This window comes from Papio anubis, chromosome 4 (genome assembly GCF_008728515.1).
Source record: "Papio anubis isolate 15944 chromosome 4, Panubis1.0, whole genome shotgun sequence".
Classification (NCBI taxonomy): Eukaryota; Metazoa; Chordata; class Mammalia; order Primates; family Cercopithecidae; genus Papio; species Papio anubis.
This window is the reverse complement of record NC_044979.1, coordinates 118,214,070-118,234,280: the sequence shown is the minus strand read 5'-3', so window position 1 is coordinate 118,234,280 and position 20,211 is coordinate 118,214,070. Positions and strand designations below refer to the sequence as shown.

Sequence of the window (20,211 nt, the reverse complement as noted above, 5' to 3'; positions counted from 1 at the left end):
AAAATAATCCCCCTCATATCACTCCCCAGATTTTAGAACTCCTGAATGCCTCCTGCACTGTGTTTGCAAAATAAAGTGAGTTCTCCTTAGAATGCCTTATAGTACCGGCCAGAAACCATCAAGGCTTCTGCTAGACTTCTTTCATTACTTTTCACATTTACTCACACTTCTTGCTTTAGAGAGAGTACGAGAGAAGAAACTTTCTCTCCTCCATATCTGGAAAACACCTGTTTATCTCAGAAGAAGCAATTTAGGGGGCATAGCCTTAAAAAACCTTCTTTGACACCCCTAAGCAGATCTCCTCATGTGGCTTACGCACAACCCCTGCACCAAGTATCTACCTATAAGACTTGCCCATCTGTTTGTATGGATCATTTCTCTGCTTGATTGTAAACTTTCTGAGGGTACAACTCATGGCCTTGTAAGTGTTTGTGGAATGAGAATTAGAGCCAGGAGGCCTGAAATGGATTCTGGGTCCTGTTTGTGCCAACCGAGGAGTTCACCCAACATCTGTGAGTTCACTCTCTTCACAATGAGAATGTCGTCATCAGGGATTTTCTCTCTCTCTCTTTTTTTTTTTTAAATTTCATCCCACTAAGAGGTATGACTACCAGCAATTCACAAATTACTGAATCTCAGGTGGGTCGAGCTGAAGAATAGTTCACCCAGGGTGAGGGGCCCTGAAGTACATCCTAAATGCATGGTTGGGTAGAGCATGAAGGATATACATTCAGTCATGGGTAAACATTTTAAAAAATGCCTACTCAGTGCTGGACTTTGTCACTATATAATGTACACATAATTAAGTCAAGCAACTAGTTTCAGCTATTTTGTTTACCATCTATTTTTTCCCACTGGACTGTAAAGGGACCATGGGTGAGTTGCATTGAGAAGGCAGCTTCTGTGCCATGACTGAGAGGAAGAATGTTCTTGGGGTGTCCAACCGGACATGCAAAGTCGGTCCAGAGTTTTGATGTTCCATGACCTGGATGAAGCCTGGTATGAAGGCAGACCTTGCAGACGAGGGGAGGGCAACCAGGAAATGAGATCAGAGAGGCAACCAGCACTTTGTATGTCATTCTGCCAGAAAAAAGGCTTCCAAGAGCCTACTGGTGAGTGTACTACATCCTCTCCATCCCACTCAGAAGCACAGATGATATATTAGGTCCATCCTAGTATTTACTAAGAAAAAGAAGAAAAATAACTTTCATTGTATTTCTTCCAAACAATTGTCCAATTGCTTTCCATTCGTCCTCTCACTGAATTACTGAAACAAAGTGAAGCAGTCGCTATCATCTCACGTGATAAAGATGCCACATACATAAAAGGAAGTTGTACATATATGGGGAGAAGAATGTAAATAATTGAAGATGTTCTCTATGAATGTTAACATCACTGGTTCATCAAGGATACATTTGTCACATCCCAGTGACCATTTTGCAAAACCTGGTGGATGATTTTGAGATGACAGAACACCAATGAATATACACCAACAATCACTGTCAGTCTTCAATTCATTTAATTTCTGTTATCCTTCTACATATAACAGAAAAGCGTGAGTTTTACAGAACACCAAGAGATTCTACTGTAGGCAAGTGGCCAAGAGATTGGTCAAGTTTAGTGGTATTTGTTAAGGAAGACGTTGGAGGAAATGCTGTGGGTTGAATGATTTCCCTCCAAATGTCATGCCCACTCAGAACCTCAGAATGTGACCTTATTTGGAATGAGTTTATCCAGATATAATTAGGTGAGTTCATACAGAATTAGAGTGGGTACCAAATCCAATATGACAGGTGTCCTTCTAAGAGGGAAATGTGGACACAGAGACAGGCAGGAGGAAGGCCACGTGAAGATGGGACGCTGAGACTGGAGTGATGCTGCCACAAGTCAAGGCATGCCAGGGATCGCTGGCAGCCACAGAAGCTAGAGAGGCAAGGAATGATTCCCCCCTGGAGCCTTCAGAGAGGACATGGTCCTGCTGACACTTTGATTTCAGACTTCTGGCCTCCAGAACAGTGAGAAAATACATTTCTGTTAAGTAACCCAGTTTGTGGTGCTTTGCTATAGCAGCCCTAGAAAACTAAAAAAGGCACCCAGTTTCTGCTGGCATGCTAACAGGAGAAGGGGATGGTGACAGTGGGCACTTACTGGCTACATACATCCACTGGCCCTCTTGGGTTCTTAAAGAACTGGTATAACAACCAGGACTTGGAGTCCTACACTTGCTCCGTCTAAGTCTTTTTCTGGTTGGAGAACTATGAGAAAAAGAGAGAGAGTTTGGGGGTAGGAACAAACTCAGCAGACAGTGGGCCAAGGTCAGGTCCATGTTCAAGGAGGACTCACAGGTTTTTCTAATGCAGTGAACTTAGCAGTGTATTTAGGAGCATCTCCTCTAGTAAGGACTAAGAGCCCCATCCCAGAAGATGAGGTCATGGAGTCTAAATATTCTATATTTTTAATGTGTAGAGAGCTGTCTTTCCATGCTCCATTTGTTTGCCTGCTGCCTGTCCAAGTTAATTTCTGGAAGACATTTTTGGTACATTTCATTTTCATTATTTCAATTTAAGAAGGATTTAATGAAAGTAACCATTTCTAGACATGTTGGCAGGAACTAAAGGTACAGATATAAAGGAGGCTTGATCCTTACCCTCCAGGAAGTCTCCCTGAAGGAAGCAAGGCAAGAATCTCCAGCACTAAGTTAAGCCACAGTGACATCCACGCAACAATGACAGACATTCAGTTGAGAGAGCAGCCACAGGGGATCCCTGGAAGGGGGCATCCGAGCCAGATTTTGGAAGCGTTCTTATTTTGCTGGGAACATTAGAGTGTATACAGTGGGAGTGGCAGAGGACTGAGAAGAGGAAGGTAGTTTCCATTTCCTTAAACAGGGAGAGATGCAGCAACATCATGTATGATTGTGTCATTCTAAAGTTCAGAGAATGAGATAAAGGGAGTGGCAGAGGCTGCAGAGGCACCAGGAGGACCTGTAGGGTATGCTAAGATGTGCCAATATCATCCCTTGGACAATGTGGAGCTGCTCAAGGTTTTGAGCAGGTCCATCAGGTCTTACCAGCCTCAGATGTCTGCAAGCAGGGGCAGCTGTGTTCACACTGTATCTCTCAGAGCTGCACTACCCTCCTCTAATTTCTCTGGGGCTGCCCTATGCTGCTCGCCTTCACCCTGAACAGGCACAGAGGCCCTGCCACCCTTTTCTCACACTTCTTAGTGGGGAGGGAGAATTTCTGGAGCACTCTCAAAACAGCAGTCAGAGAGCAAGTTGATTCAGAATAAAACTGAGTCAGAAGCCTGAGTCATGAATGGCTGACCAGTCCCCAAACCAGCACAGATATGCTCCATATTCCTCCCCCTTCCTCACAGTCTATAAAGTCAATGTGCTGTGGAGGTCTGGTCACAAAACAAGCATCTTTACAGCCCTGTGGATGTCATGCCTTCACTCCCCACCTGGCCACCAAAGCATGTGAGTTGGAGACCACTGGAGACTGAGTTGCCAAAGCCCCAGGTTTGTTTGGGCCCAAGAAGCTCAAACCCTCTATAAGCTGGGGGGAGTGTCATCTGTTCCCATCATTTGTAGAAGGATTCAGGTAGAAGAGAACCTCTCTGGAGCATTTCTTCTGGTTTGTGCTTTTATGAAGATTTGTATTCTGCAAGAAATTTTTAGCGAATTTAATGTAGATATATAATTGCATTTTCTCAACTCTAACATTTTAGAAGCATGGGGCTCTATTGAGAATTATCAGAACACTAATAAGATTTACATGTACCTTCCAAATCAGCACAAAGCTAATGCGTTCATGATTTTTGAAAGCTACATGCAGACCCAAATTACACACCTATCAACAGGGAGTTACCTTAAGGAGAAAGCGAGGGAGTGTAATGGCAATCCTATATGCTTTCCCAAGGAGACGGCTCACGGATGTTATAAAATGGGGCTGTCCCACATTTGGAGCAGCAAGGATGGGTGCTGAGTGACCATGGGTGGCCTGTGTACACAGGGAGTCAGGAGGACTATGAGATGTGAAAATCTGGGCCCCTTTGTGAATCATTCCTGTGCCAAGATTTAGACCATGGTGCTCAGATTCAATAAAGAAGGAATGGCCACATCATTTATCACTCATACGAGGACACTTAAAGTGGAAAGAGGCAAGTTTAATACAAATGCAAAACAACAGGGGTTGTCTTCAGAGAAATCAAGGTACACACTCAGAGAGGATCCAGTATGCAGAAGAAAAGTCCTGAATGTCAGTGGAGAGTTCCTAACAAGAGCAGTTACAGCGGCCATAAAATGATAAAATGATGATAGTTGTTCTTCTCCCCCACTAATTTTTGACTAGCACTATCAAACATTACTGATAATAGCAAAAAGCAAGAAAATGTTCCATCAATGTGGATGCTCTCTGGTAGCTTTTTACTTTTTCCTCATAACTAACTAAACTACCATTCTACTAAAATAAAAACTGAGAAAATGTAAGCTCATTCCTTTCTCTTTAGACAGAAATTAACCATTAGAAGTGGGGCACTTGCAGTCACTGATGGATCAGGTACTATAGCCTGTGCAGGCAGGACTCCTCTGTAAGGATGAGAAAATAAACCTCCAGATACGTGAATGCCTCTGTTTCATAATTCAAGTAACATTATCAAAAATGAGAACAAACAAATATCTTACTTTAAAATAGTAACTCTTAGAAACAGAAGAAAATATTAAAATATCTTAATTCGCAGACTCAAAATAATTTTGAAGTGCATTACTTCTATAACAAATGAATACTGGGAGAGTAGGAAAAATGCTTTCAAATGAAAAATGTAATCATCAAATTAATAATGCAGTAGAGAAAGTGAATGGCTATTTGGAGTCAAGTGAAAATGGTATCAGTGAAATAAACACCATGTAGAGAAATTCTCAACAGTCTCAGAAGAAAAAGACAAGAGGTAAAGTTGAGAGAGGGGAGGGGGTGAAGGAGAAGACAGTTAGAAGCAAAATATGATGTGGAAATACACATATAGATGATGCTTAATATGTTCAACATGTAAAGTAAAATTTTAAATAACCAAAAAACTTTGAAAATATTCAACTTCAATAGTAATCAAAGAGCTGCCTAATAAAGCAATCAAATATCAGGTTTGGACTATCAAAACTATTAGTTGGAGTTTAGAGAACTGAACTTCCTTTCTCCCACTAAACTAGGGGTTTTGGTTTGTTCTAATTACACATATAACTACCACCTAGAACAGTACCTAGCATGTAGTAAGGGCACCATAAATATCTGTTGAAGAAAATAATCACTGACTTTATAAGACTGTTAATTGGCACACATTTATAAGGATAATTTGGCAATATCTACCATAAAAATACTGATGCCTTTGCCCTCCAAAATTCTAACAGAAATGTATGATGGTAAGAATAAGTAGTCACATAAATCTAACTAAACAAAGATTCTTATACAGCATTGCCTATAATAGGAAAATAAAAACAAATAAATAAACCTTTATATGCCCCCAAAAAGAGATTGTCTAAATAAATTAATGTGCCTCCAACAACACACGACTAAAGAATCATTCAGTAGTCAGGGTACTGTAGTTTTCATGAGTAAAGTGGTTGTACTGATATATAAGAAGAGATACAAAAATATTATGGAGTGCAAAAGAATTACATAGAGTATTATAGTGTAATCTTATTGTTATAAAAACACAAACGCATGTAGATACAAGTATTATGTATATCATGCGGCAGATTATCCCAATAGGTTTACAGTAGATATCTCTGGTAAAATTATGTGTGATTGCTTTTTATTTTATTTTTTGGCTAGCCTGTGCTTTGTATTATTTTCTTCAAGAAACATATTTTATAATCAAAAGACTCAAAATAGTGACAGTTCTTTTATAGTGGAGGAGTGTGACAAGAAGGGAACAAACTGAAGAGTTTACCATAGATTTTTACTTTGTACCTGTATTTGTTTAAATCTAATTCCAAATTACACATCACTACAAAAATTACACAAATATTACTAGGCTCTTAGAGATTAGTTGGTTATTTTAATAAGCATATATATATTTGACAAAAGCAGGACTGACACTCCTCTTAGTTGTTTTCATGATGAAAAGCCTAGCCAGTATGCTTGTGCAGTTGTAAACCAGTCATTTGTCTCCCCATCCCAACTGTGAAAAATTATAGCCACCTTGAAGACGATTCTGCATGTTCCATGTAGTAATGTCTGGGATCACAGCCATGACCGTGTCCGGCAGGAGGCGGGCCTCCCTGACTCTGCACAGATTGTCCCGAATCTAGAGAGGAGCCCGCTAAACTAAGGCAAAGGAACTTAGGGGATGGGTTTCCATTTTAGGCTCCCAACTCTTGTGTATGAATCTGCAACCTAGAAAGCTCTGAGTTCTTTAGTTAATTCATTTGGTGGCAAAAACCCAGGCTCTTCTGAACGCACCGGCAACAGATCCTGCTCGACTGACCCTGGCCTGGGGAGGCTTAGGGCTTCCATTCCGTCCACGCTGTCAGAGGTGTGTGCAACCGTGGGACTGTTGTCCCAGAAACAACTATGGAGGGCCTTGTGAAATATACCACATATATATCTAATACGTTCTAGAATCCTACAAATTCCGTAGTCTATCCTGTGGGGCAGGGCGTGCGGGCCCTCTGCAGGTCAGCGGCTGACCACATGCGCCCTTTCACGCAGGGACTCGGCCACCATGAGGAGGGGTCAGAGGCTCAGGATTCGGACGGAGGCCAGGCAGCCTCATTAGCCTTAAGCGCCTGCCCTGAGACAGCCTGAGGGGAGCAAAAGCTTCTCCAAGGATCTGCTCGTGAATTCAGACCTCGGAAATAATGAAAACATTTACATTTCAAGTTTTTATCTAGAATTCTCAAAAGTATCAAAGCTATTGCAATTCATAATCTACCTTGACATAATTTTGAAATCAAAGGAACGAAAACAACTTACCTGAAAAAGTAGGTCTCGGCCCGCTGGTAATGTCCAGGTGTGAGTCTGAGGGGAGGGTACTCGGTGGCAAGGGGTCTCACCATGAACAAGCCCATGGCCAAGGCCACGAAGAGGACTGGCAGCAGCAGGTCAGCGAGGGTGCTCTTCCCGGCGCGCAGCGTGTGGCGGAGCCTCCAGGCCAGGATCGCCGCCACTTGTGCACGGAGCAGAGGGAGGCCCCGCACAGGTGCTGGCCGTGCTGGGGAGCCGCCTGCGGGACGGGCGGGAAGAAGGCGGCTGGGTCAGCTCCGCAGAAGTGACTGCACTCCTTCACTTACCTTCTCAGTGACCCTGCGGCATCTCGCAGCCATGGGAATGCCACACAGGCCCACCCCATCAGGGCTCCCTTGAAGGTCCCCTTTATGCACACATAAAGTGCGGAAACTGGGCCGTGGGCGGGAAGCCTGCAATGCAAGAGGAAGTCTCTCGCGACAACGCGTGGCAGGAGCAGGGCATGTGCGCTCCGCTGCGCTTAGCCTGGACGACACACTTACGCTGCCCCTTTGCTTCCTCCTCCCCTCTTCCACAGTCCTTTTCCTCTCTGTTCTTAACTCCAGGTAGTTCCTGGGAAAATCCCAGATTACGTTCGGGTCGGGATTCATTCAGGGAATAACCCCACGGCCTGCTTTTTCTCAGTTCCACCGTCCCTGCTCCCCTGCGCCTTCCACTTCCCCGCAGGGCATAGGAGAGCCCGGCGCCTGCCCCCTGGGCCTCGCTGCTCCGGCTTCCCTGCTCTGCGGGACACAGCGAATGTAAAAACATCCTCAGCTATCACAGCGGTCCACAAGCAAAATTCGAAAGGAAAGCGTGAGCTGTGCATCACTGATCTACTGATCATCCAGCCACGCTCCCTCAAGAATGATCCTTTGGGACCTCTACCAACGAATCTCAGTAAATCTGGAGTTGAGGTTGCACGTTCCAAACAAGCTGTGGAGAGCAGCTTTTCTGTCCACTGTGAGGATGAGAAGCTGGGAGCAGAGGCAGACACAGCCTATGGACTGCAGTCTTAAACCACGTCCAAAGCAGGACTCACCCGGATCAATCAGCTGTGGTGATAGTTTTTCCCAGTGATTGACTCTAAAGTACTCCAGAAAATCCAATTCAAACTATTTCACGAGAAAGGCAGTCTTATAAAGAACAGATGTACTAAACAGATTGTACTGCTCACAAATACCAAACTGAAACACAGTTAATAGAGAGCAGCAAACAAGTCTGAAGATCCAAAAGAGAACATTTTTAAAGCTGTACCATGTGAAAGAGAAATCATTTGTCACAGCATTGAGAAGAGAGTTGTAGAGGCGTCATGGGGATAACAATGCATATCTGAGAAAACTCCTTCATTTGGGATATTTACTGAGTGCCCAGTATGTGCAGGCGCTGGGCTCTTTGGTTTCTGTTCCCAACATAGGGGTTGAGATGAAAATGTAAAGAAATAACCCAGCACAGTGTAACAAAGTGTCAGGCTGGAAAGAGTCAGTACCAAGGAGTGAGTCCTTGGGATGTTGAGGAAAAAGAGAAACAGGCCCAGTGGCCCGGATGTTCAGGTGGAATCCTTGAAATCCCTGGGAGTTTACAGGCAGAAAAGAAAATGTGGATGTCTAAAGATCAAAACAGGGAGGTATAAATAGGCCTGGCATTCTCTGTGAAGAGCAAGGGAGCAGAATGTGGCACATACGTGTAGCAAGTGGCAGGAGATGAGAGTTAAAGGTGGTCAGAAACCAAGACAAGAAAGACCCGCACACCCATTTTTAAGGATTTCAGGGTTTGTGCTGGACAGAAGACTTTCAAACCCAGGAGTCGCTTGGGCTGAGTCACATGTTAGACTTCCAAATTATAAGGCAAATTCGTGTTTAATTTTAATGAGTAAAGTTCTAATGAGGATGAGGCATTAGGTGGTTAAAGCAGTGATTTCTAAACCAGGCTACATATCAGATTCACCAGAGAACACTTTAAATGCTGGTTGCCAGGCCCTATCTCAGAAAAAAAATCCCGATCTCCAGAGACTCAGAGTTAAAAATGTGTTTTTATAACTTCCCAGAAGATTAAAATTCTCAGCCAGGCTATGGAACAACTGATTTAATGCATTTATCAATGGTGATCCACATACAGCTCTCATAAAGCAGTTATTAAGTCAGCATATAGAGAAATTATACTGCTAGGAAAAAGTATATCATTAAACTAAATTTGACACACATATATATGAATGATCTATGAATTATCTAACTCAAGCTAAAATAACTGGGATGTTTTTGGGTGCCCATCCCTGGATTTCTAAAAGTAATTATTGAGATAATTACTTGATATCTTCACAGTCCTTTGACTAAGAAGCTCTTTCTCTGACAAGGTAAAATGCCATACTTTGTTCAGGCTTAAAAGGAATTGAATAGCCACAGTTTACCAGATGTCACAACCCACAAATTAGCCTTTATGTAGCAGCTTTTGACATTCACATCTAGCCACCCATTCTTAGCTGCCTGCCAAACTGTGCACTTTCTCATATTTGTGTACAGCAGGGAAATGGCTGTAAATACCTTTTATTTGACAGAAGAGATTTTTGTTAAGTGATACAAAACTGACATGACTAAATGGGTATTGGATATCTACTTAGCAATTTACTCTGGTAACAGAAAAGGTATAGAGCAGACTCAGAGAGTGGTGATTTACGTGCATGCTGACCTGGCTCATTGAGAACAATCATCAGAGCCACTGTGGGGTGGGGAACATTCAATTTTTTAATCCTGGATTTGAATCTAATCTCAGCTACCAACATATCATGTGGATTCTGGAATATTATTTAACCTCTCTGAATGTCATCTCCTCACTTGCAAAGAAGAGATTTGTAATATTTTCCCTCTATGTAATGAGAATTATTATTAGAACAATTATTAAACTGCCAGAACAGGCGTAATGTTGACCTGGAGTCATAGTAAATGTTCATCAGACAGCCTCAATAAGTCTGTGGGGAAAGATGTTTCTCATATTAAGAAGAATAAATTTTCTCCACCTTCCCATATATGTTAATTGGACATAAATGAGAAAAATAAAGGGCTAATATAGTTTATGGTTATGAATCAACCACCAATCAAATATTCATGGCTTAACTCATGAAAGTATTCACATGAATAATTTAACAGATAAAATTAAAATGCTGGGCCAAATTGTTATGAATTGCCTTCTTTGACTTATGAGTGCAATTATATTCAAGGACTCTAGTTTCATCCATAATCATGCAGTCCCATTTACCCTGACCATCAAATTGCTTGGGAAGAATGTCCAAAGAATTTTTTTTCTATTTTTGATCAGTTGGTTGCAAGTTTTCAAATGTTAACACCTATGAGAAACAGCTTAAATATCAAAGTCTCAGCAAGCATCCAAGAATATGATCTCCACACTACCCAGTTCATCCAAGTGTTCTTCAATATTTTAAAATAAAGCTTTGCAAACATAATGCTTTCAAGTCAATAAAATTAAGATGAATACTCTAAAAGAAAATGGGCACACAATGTTCATTAATACACAGTTAATAAAAGATTTACAAAATAGCCAATATGTAAATATTATAATCTAAAGCAATAATTTAGTATTTAAACTCATCAATATAGTAAAGATTAAAGATAATGTTAACATCTAATATTATTGAAGGTTAAGGAAATGGATCTTCTTATATACTGCTGGTGGGAAAACAGATTCGTGTACTCTTTCTATGGGAGACAAATATGGATCACCTTTGATCTGCTTAATCTCAATACAAGAGTTTTATTATAAAAAATGACACTTCATCACATACATAAGCCAGGTGATTTGTTACATCTTGCCAGGTGCGGTGGCTCACACCTATAATCCCAGCACTTTGGGAGGCCGAGGCGGGGCAGATTACCTGAGGTCAGGAGTTCAAGACCAGCCTGCCCAACATGTTGAAACCCCATCTCTACTAAAAGTACAAAACTTAGCCAGGCCTGGTGGTGCATGCCTGTAATCCCAGCTACTTGGGAGGCTGAGGCAGGGCAATCACTTGAAACAGGGAGGCAGAGATTGCAGTGAGCCAAGATCGCACCACTGCACTCAAGCTTGGGTGACAGAGTGAGACTCCATCTCCAATAAAAAGAAAAAGAAACAGAAACAGAAAAAGAAATGAAAGAGAAAAAAGAATATAATAACAAGAGGCAAGAAACAACTTAAATGTTTAATATGTAGGTATTAACTGAACAAATGACAATACAATGATGTAGTAAAATATACTAATCTGCTTAAGGTAATAGTATAGATAAATACTCATAGAGAATGTTTATTACATTTTGTAAGTGAATAAAGCAATTTAAGATGAAATTGTATAATCTTTTGAAAAATGAACATGAAAGGTGGCTCAGTAAAATGAGTGAGAGGGGGAATATGACCCAGGTATTAACGGCGTGTATTAACAAAAAATGAGAGAGGGTTAAAACATCACATATGAAATTATAGGAAAATACTCATCATATATCAGATGAAAAATGTTGCAAAGTAATACATATAGAATGAAGATAATTTGCTAAAACTACTACTATTAAACTGTAAAAATTAGTATTTTGATACTATGCTTTTAGTGTAAAGTTGCATTTTATTCAATAATTCACAAACCCTACATGCCATTTGATAAAATGGAAGCTTTTAATTTAAAAAGTGAAGGTGGTATAAGTATTTTATAACCTACTTAAAGCTTTATATTCTTGTGGTGAGATTATGACTCCTTTAATCTTCTTCACAATTTTTTGGGTTTTTTCAGCACTTAACACTTAATCATCTTGTAAACAATAAATCACTTTGTAAAGACTGTACACTTATTCAGGAAATAAAGCATGGTTTTATGAGATAGAAACAGTATAATTCTCTGTTCAGTGAGTTACAGGATTCTAGTGCTGAAATGGATCTTTGAACTAATGTAGATCAAAAGGTTCATTTATTTATAAATAAATCCAGTTCAAGAGAGGTTGTGAAAGGAGTTAAATTTGGGGAATTAAATTCAGTGAGTATTTACTAGCGCAAGTGCTATGCTAGGTGCTGGGTTAAAGATTTGAATAAGGGTTTCGAGAAGTTCTTGGTCTTGTAATAGAGTCAAACTAGTAAAAAAAAACATGTCAGTGAAACCTGAACAACACGGTGAAATATACATAATGTCAGATCAGAGGAAGCTTCTTCAAGGAGTTGGCCAATGCCAGCAATTCAAAAATAAAAAGATGTTTGTGACAGGTAGGGAGGGTAACCAGAGTGTGAATAAATAGAAGGAATCTCATGCAAAGACATGGATTATGGGACAGAAATGTGCTAAGCTGGTTACAGAAAGGGTATGAGGGCTATTTTCTGCTGACCCCAGTCATAATGCTGGATTTCAGAATAATTGACAGACATGAAAAGACATAAATTATTGTATCTGTCTCACCAAGTCAGTGAAATAGAATCAGGTGAGCTGCATGGAAAACTTAACAGTACTACAGGTTTCCTTGGGAAATGTACTTTTAATTCAATAGGCAGACACCATTAAGATGGGTACTAACTTTGGAAATGTCTCACAGGGGAAGTCACACACTCTAGCATTAGGATGCCTCAATTCCAGCCCTGGCTAAGCCTGAATACACTGAACATTTTGGACAGGTAATTTCTTACCTGTTAGGTAGGGTACTCTTCAATCTTTGTTCTGGTATAAATATATCTATATATATTTATATATAATATATAATTATATATAGTTGATTATATATTTATATATTATATAATATATATTATTATATATAATCTATATTATTATATATTATATAATATATAAATATATAATATAATGTATATAAATATAATATACAATAATATATTATTATGTCCATATTATATATAATATAAATATATAATCAACTTATATAATATATTATATAATTATATAATATATAATATAATATTGATTATATATTATATGATTATATTATATATTAATTATATATTATATATTGATTATATATTGATTATATATTATATAGATTATATATTGATTACTTATATTATATAATTATATAATATATAGATTATATATGACATTTATCCAAATCATTGCTAAATTGTCTTATTCAAAACATTTTTGTTTCCCCAAGTAGAGAGCCAATAAAATCAAGCATCTTCTTTTTAAGAAAGAAAAGAAAAGGGAAGAGGAGAGGAGAGAAGGAGAAGGAAGGAAGGAGAGAGGAAATAGAAAAGGGAATAGAGAGAAATCAAAAGGAAAAGAAAAGAAATAAAAGAATGTTTTTATGGCATGTGAGTGCTTACTAACACAACATAAAACCTGAAAAACAATTATTTATTGAATATGGCAATACAGACATATACAAATTTTAAAACTGCTAGGGGCTTAACACGGTGGCTCACGCCTGTAATCCCAGCAATTTGGGAGGCCCAGGTGGGCAGATCACCGCAGGTCAAGAGTTTGAGACCAGCCTGGCCAACATGGTGAAATCCTATCCCTACTAAAAACACATAAATTAGCTAGGCATGGTGGTGGGTGCCTGTAATCTCAGCTACTCAGGAGGCTGAGGCAGGAGAATTGCTTGAACCTGGGAGGTGGAGGTTGTAGTGAGCCAAGATTGCACCATTGCACTCCAGCCTGGGTGACAGAGCAAGACTCTGTCTCAAATAAATAAATAAATAAATAAATAAAGCTAGGTTAATTAAATATATTCTTAAAAAGTAAAATCAATATTAAGCTTAATTCTTTAAAGAAGCTAATAAGTGGAGGCTACATTTATCTAAACTGTTTTATTGATAATCTCATAATTATATCTTATCCATTTATGTGATACTTTATCTGTTCATTTCTTATAACCACTATACTGCTTTTTCAAACATAATTTTTCTTTAAAAAAACAGGTAAAAGAAAAATGCTACGTGTCATGCCATTAAAATTTCCAATTCCTGTGTGGCTAATTCATCATTGATTTGGTTCTTTGTAATGCCCTATGATTGTAATAGCCAAAATGTCAAAAGATCAAATTACTATTTCACAAGGGAATAAGGTCATCCCTTAAACCCAGCCACATTTTTTGAATAAAGGTTGCTGAAGCACTTTTGATTAAACCTGTACTGAAAAGACAGTGAGTTGACATTTGGGGAATCACGGATATTGAATGGGTGGTGCAAACCCAGCAGTATCACTAAAGTGCCTGTACTACCTGGGCAAGGCACCTAAACTCTAAATATGCACCAAAGACAGGTCTTCCTGCAGTCTCTAAACAGATTCACACTTGAGTTTCCAAACCTGAGCTTCCTTCGCAGTTGTCATTGATGGTTAGGGAGAGAGATACTTTTGCTGCACCGTAATTATGATCTCAGCCTTAACCCTGCTCTCTGATTTCTATTTTGGTCACATTTGGGAGGCAAGGTTCTACGGGGGCAGCCATGTGGACTCTGCTGTCAGGCATCTGCCCATTGGAAGTCTGGCTCAGACAGCTCCTCTTGGAAAAGTTACTGATGATAATGCAACTAGGAGCCCTTACAGTGATCTGAGCCAAGAAAGGTGATCTGGCACAAGTGAGGGTCAATAAATATAGCTAAAAAAAGAGAAAAATTTCCCTACTATCAAATCTTCTTTCCAACCTGAGCCCGTTGTTCATCTCCCTCACTGTTCCTATCACCTTCCACTTATGCACTCAGGTCCTTGAAACCAGAAGGAGTGGAGCTCCATTTAAATTCATCTCAATATCTTCAGCTTTAATCTCACTCCCCGGCCCAAATGAGATGCTCCGTAAGATCTGATGAGTGATTGAATGGATGGATATTGACCAAATATTGTATTCAGCATCCCTATCTGTGTGTTGCCTTCCTGCGATGCGGCTTCTCTCTCTCCTAGGTACATTCTTCCCCTCCTCAGAAAACCTAATACCACCTCTGCAGTTCCTTTAACCTCTTAATTTCACTCTCAACTTTGACAGCCGCACCTAGTGGGCCTCATTCAGGAGCAGTTTTCAAGTCACTAACAGGGGCTTCAATGCAATATGATTTTCAGAGTATAAACAAAGTTAGTTAACAAAGCAAAGTCATGATTTTGTACCATGGTCTGAAGACAGATAAATGCAGCTGCTCATAGTATTCCCAAGTATCTCTATCCACTAGGGAGAAAGAAATGAGATTATGGCAGTAGGGGGGAAGATGGAATTAAAGGAGCCAGTTCAAGATGCCCTACTCAACTCTCCTAGACGGCAGTGAGGAGGCGGGTGTTGAAACAGGATTGAAGATGCTTTCAAGGGCCCATTTATCCTTAGCTTCCTGGAGGTAGATATGTTAGTGAAAGTTGCTCAGAACAAGTCCTGTCTGAATTACCCACTTTTGAGGCAATGACTACATTTAAGATGAGTTAAGCTCATCTTTTGTTAAATATCTCACAGGAATATGATATTCCAGTACAGAAGATGAGGTTTTGAACTACTTATCATTAACCTCAGGAACTTTATTTAGTAGCTCTGATCTGCATGGCTGCAAGAATTATACATATTTTCTTCTCTTTTCACTGCTCCTGACAGAAGTTGCTGCTTTCTGGCACGTGCCACCAGCATTTATCCTGCCCAAATCTATTTCAATTCCATTTTGTTTTGGCAGACTCTTTTCTGCAAAGCACCCTGCCATTCTCTCTCTGCTGCTTTTAGCTAATGTGGAAAACAAACTTTCTTTGGCCTGTATAATTGGCGGCAGCCATGTCTCTTCCCACCTTGCTTCCAGGGAGGGTGATTTTTGAAATTTGAGGAAATTTGGATAAAGAAGAAAAGACAGCACTCTAGCATTAGCACCATGGTTAAGCCTAGGAGACACACAAAGAATTTGGAACAGCTCTCTGAAGAGGCAGAGAGTTCGAGTAGCCCTTCATAGGATGGGCTGTGCAAACAGAATTGTCTTAAAAAGCAAAGGAGAGGTTGCAGACCCTTCAAATTAATCACTGCCAAAATTGCTTTCCATCATCAGAAGAAGCAGTAATTAGGAATGAAATACAGAAGATTAAATTGTGGGAGAAAAAAGGAACAGAATTGTATGTAAAGGGGTATGTAAATGCAATCTCAGGTCTCACATCAGGGAATAAGGTTTCTATTTAAAACAAGGGCATGACAAAGCATTATATAAAGAAAACAATCATGTCTCCCCAAATTCCTCAGTATTAGATAGATTTGTGATCTTTCACATAAACTTTGAGCTTAAAGATACTCTAATAGGATGTTTCTCATAATAGTGGTCACAAACCATCCAAATCAAGGAAATTGGGGTGCTCCTTAATGTAAATGCCTAGGTCTTTAGAATCCAAATTTGTCAAAGTTAGGCCTAAGAATATGCCATCTTCATAAGTACCCAGGTGATTTTTAAACCTTCTTTAAAAAGGCTCCTTCTCTTAAAACTACATTCCAAACACAGTAACCAAGGCAGTGGTACATCAGTTGGACCACATCAGTTGGCCACATCAGTGTGGCCAACACTGTGGGACTGTTAATTCTGTAGGTGGGATAGGGCCCCCAAACGCCAGATACGTGCAGTGATACATGGATTCCAGAAGCCCTAGAGTAAAACCCAGGTAAGGCCAAGTGGTTACCACTTGCCTTGATATGCAGGTCTCCCTTCTCATTCAACTGGTCTGTTAGTCAGGCAAGCAACCTATATTCCAAGTTTATTACGACAGACACTGCATTCCCTGCCAGAAATACAGCCACACATGAGACAGCTCCAGTGGATTTGCATTCTTTCACTGGGCAAAGATGTGAAACACTCGCAATTAGCTATTTAAATACAACCTGCCACAGGTGCTGTGATGCATAAGAGGGGAGCATGAGCATTTATCAGGAGGGATCTAACTCGGTCTGGCAAGATGAAGACGACTCTGCAAATAAATCACATACTGAAGAATGAACAAAGATTAGCTCAGAGAAGGGGGAAAGAGGAGACAACATTCCAGGCAGGGAGAAGAGCTGTTGTAAAGATTCTGGGGGCAAGAAGGAGATTGATCTGTTTAAGAAACTAAAAGGAGTCCAACTGGCATAGACAAGGTGCAGTCAGGATCCAGTCCTTGTATCATCTTAGGAGTCCGTGAGCTGAATTTGAGTCCCAGAAGATGAAAAATCATTAAATATTTGGGAGGGAGAATAATGTGATCAAATACTTATTCTTAAGACTTGGCTAGGCCGGGCACAGTGGCTCATGCCCGTAATCCCAACTCTTTGGGAAACTGAGGTGGGTGGATCGCCTGAGGTCAGGAGTTCAAGACCAGCCTGGTCAACATGGTGAAACCCCATCTCTACTAAAAATACAAAAATTAGCCGGCATGGTGGTGGGCACCTGTAATTCCAGCTACTCAGGAGACTGAGGCAGGAGAATCGCTTGAACCCAGGAACTGGAGGTTGCAGTGAGCTAAGATCTCGCCATTGCACTCCAGCCTGGGTGACAAGAGTGAAATTCTGTCTCAAATAAATAAATAAATAAATAAATAAGAAAAGGAAAAAGAAAGACCTGGCTGCAGTGTATAGCATGCCCTGATGGAATCTAGGGATGGCTACATATGGAGGGCAAGAGGAAAAAGCTCGGAAAAAGCTTGTGAATAACTCTGTCATTTCTGGTTTGTAAACTAGGTAGAGAGCAGCAATATTCTCTAAGACCAAGAATGAGCCAGAGAAAAGTTTTCTGGGTTAAAATCATGAGTTGGACATAAATGTGTTGAGATGGAGGTACCTGGGAGGCGTTAGAATGGAGTTGTTCAGCAGGCAGTTATAGACAAGAGAGGTGATCTGAGCTGACCCCAGATGTGTGAGCAGCCACACCATGGAAACGATGAAACCTCAGTCAGGGACAAAATGACCCCTGGGAAGAATAAAGAGAGAAGAGAGCTCAGGGACTGGGTGAGCATGGTAGAACTCTAACAGATGAAGGTCAGGATGAAGGAGGAGGTGAGGTGAGGATGCATACTCAGAGGAAGACAAGTGATGTGTCATAGGTTCCAAAGAAATAAAGTTTTGCCCAAAAAGAGGACGCTGGATACAGCTTAGAGATCAAGGATGATGCCTTTTGAAACTAGTGATGTACTGGACACCAGTGAAATTAAAACAGGCCTTTTGAGTGGGATGATGGGAGAACGGCACATATCTGAGTTGACCGAGGTTTAAGTGAGAGACGATGATGCGAGTCACAGCTTGTCTCCACAACTCTTGAGAAAGAAGTTTGGCTGTAAAGGGGAGAGAGCTAGGGAGGTATCTGCAAGGAAATGATTTGAAGGATGGGTTTTGTTTCTCTTATGCTGCTATGTCTCTAGCAAAAGAAGAGCCATGAGCATGTTTAATCCCTAATGAGAAAGATTCAGGACATGGGGAGGCATTGAAAACAGAAAGCAATGATTTCTTCCTTCAAAGGTGGGAAAGGATTCATCTTGGCAAAGAAATCAGCCTCACCTGGGAAGAGGGCCCTACTCTCTCTGTAACAGGAAGGAAAGAGGATGCAGGTGGGAGAGAGTGGGAGGTGGATGGATTTACTCACTCTTATTTTCTCTCTGAGGCAGGAACCTCCTCCTCCAATGGGAGTGAGAGGAGGAGAAACCAGAGTCATGAGGAGGGGGGACGTTTGAAATTGACTTGGCACAAGAAGAGAGAGTTGGCCAGGGAAACATGGCTAGATTTCTGGGCAGTGTTGAGAGCTCTGTTACTAAGAATCTACTATAGAGCCTGCAAACTCTAAATGATAAAAATGCTAAACCTACTGGGAAAAACTGAAAACCACGCGATGAGTAACAACAAATCAGCTAGGTGAAACCTATGAGAGAAGCATGTACTAAATACTGGAGGAACATGTAGGACAGAGTAAATAACTGCTCAGAAGAGCTGAGAGGCTTCCAGAGGAGGGATGGTGTAAACGGAGGATGCGCAAGTGCTGTGCCATGGCCAGTACCCATGGGGGCCAGCTTTTACTCTAGATCAAGTCAAGTGGCATGAACACACAGAATGCCCCATCCCATTGTCGAGTGGCTGGGCTGAGGAATCAACCAGCTGAACTCTCAAATTGCCCATGTGTAAGCTCATCAAGGAAATAACTTCCTCAGTTGTATTAGTCAGCTCAGGCTGCCAAACAAACTACCACAGCCTGAGCTGCTGAAACAACAATCATTATCTCACGGTTGTCAGCACCAAGAAGAGCAAGGTGTGGGCAGGGTTGGTTTCTCCTGAGGCTTCTCTCCTTGGTTTGCCAACGGCTGTCTTCTCCCTCACGTGGTTTATCTCTATGTGTGTGCATCCCTGGTGTCTCTTTGTATGCATAAATTTCCTCTTCTTATAGGGATCCACCTATTTGATGTCATTTAGTCTTCATTACCTTTTTTAAAGTCCTAACAATAGTCACATGCTGAGGTACTGAGGGTTAAGACTTCAACCAACAGGGAACACAGTTCAGTCCGTAACACCAGCGCACAGCTAGAAAGCCACTAAAAGAGAGAATAGCCCCATAACTTATGATTGTAAGTAGAATTCTCCTTTTTCCACCACACCAAAGCAGTGTATCTCCAGATGTGATGTATGGACTAACAGCATCTCCTGAGAACTCATTAGAAATGCAAGTTCTCAGGCCCCATCCTGTACCTCCTGACTCTGAAGATTTGGGGGTGAAGCCCAATAATCTGTGTTGTAACAAACTCTCCAGGTCATCATTCAGTTGTGAGATCACTCAATTTCTCAGGAAGCTGACTAGTTAATTCAGTGATTTATGTATATTCTAAACATTACACTAAGTACTTAGTATATACTAGACATTATAAATGCAATGATTTATGTATATTGGGCCTTGGAAAAGTCTTTTCAAAAAATAAAAATTATTTTAAAAGGGACCCAAAGGAACTGCAGTGGCAGATGTACAGCCATAAGAAAGAGGATACATATAGGCATTGTGCCTGGATGGGAGTTTCATGCTGAACCTGTTGAGGGTTTGGGTAAATCAGATAACATCTCTAAACCTCAGTTTAGAGGTTTACAAAATAACTGTGAGATAATGAATGTCTGTTGTTTAAGCCGCTCAGTCTGTAGTAGTTTGTTTGGCAGCCTGAGCTGCCAATACAACTACAACTTGGGGAAGTCATAATACAACTGGGGAAGTCATTTTCTTGAAGAGCTTACACATGGGCAACGTGAGAGTTTGACTGGTTGATTCCTCAACCCAGCAGCTCGGCAGTGGAAAGGGACAC

General features: G+C 40.7%; 1 protein-coding gene across 2 annotated transcripts in view; it reads right to left on the bottom strand.

Annotated features, from left to right (window-relative positions):
• The window catches only part of ABCA13 (ATP binding cassette subfamily A member 13), a 492,370-nt gene that overhangs the window by 190,222 nt on the left and 281,937 nt on the right, over positions 1–20,211 (bottom strand). For both annotated transcript variants that reach the window (XM_017956721.3, XM_031665413.1), the window contains one exon: positions 6,969–7,218. In XM_017956721.3, the coding sequence (XP_017812210.3) occupies positions 6,969–7,218 (250 nt within the window). The remainder of the gene's footprint in view (positions 1–6,968; positions 7,219–20,211) is intronic.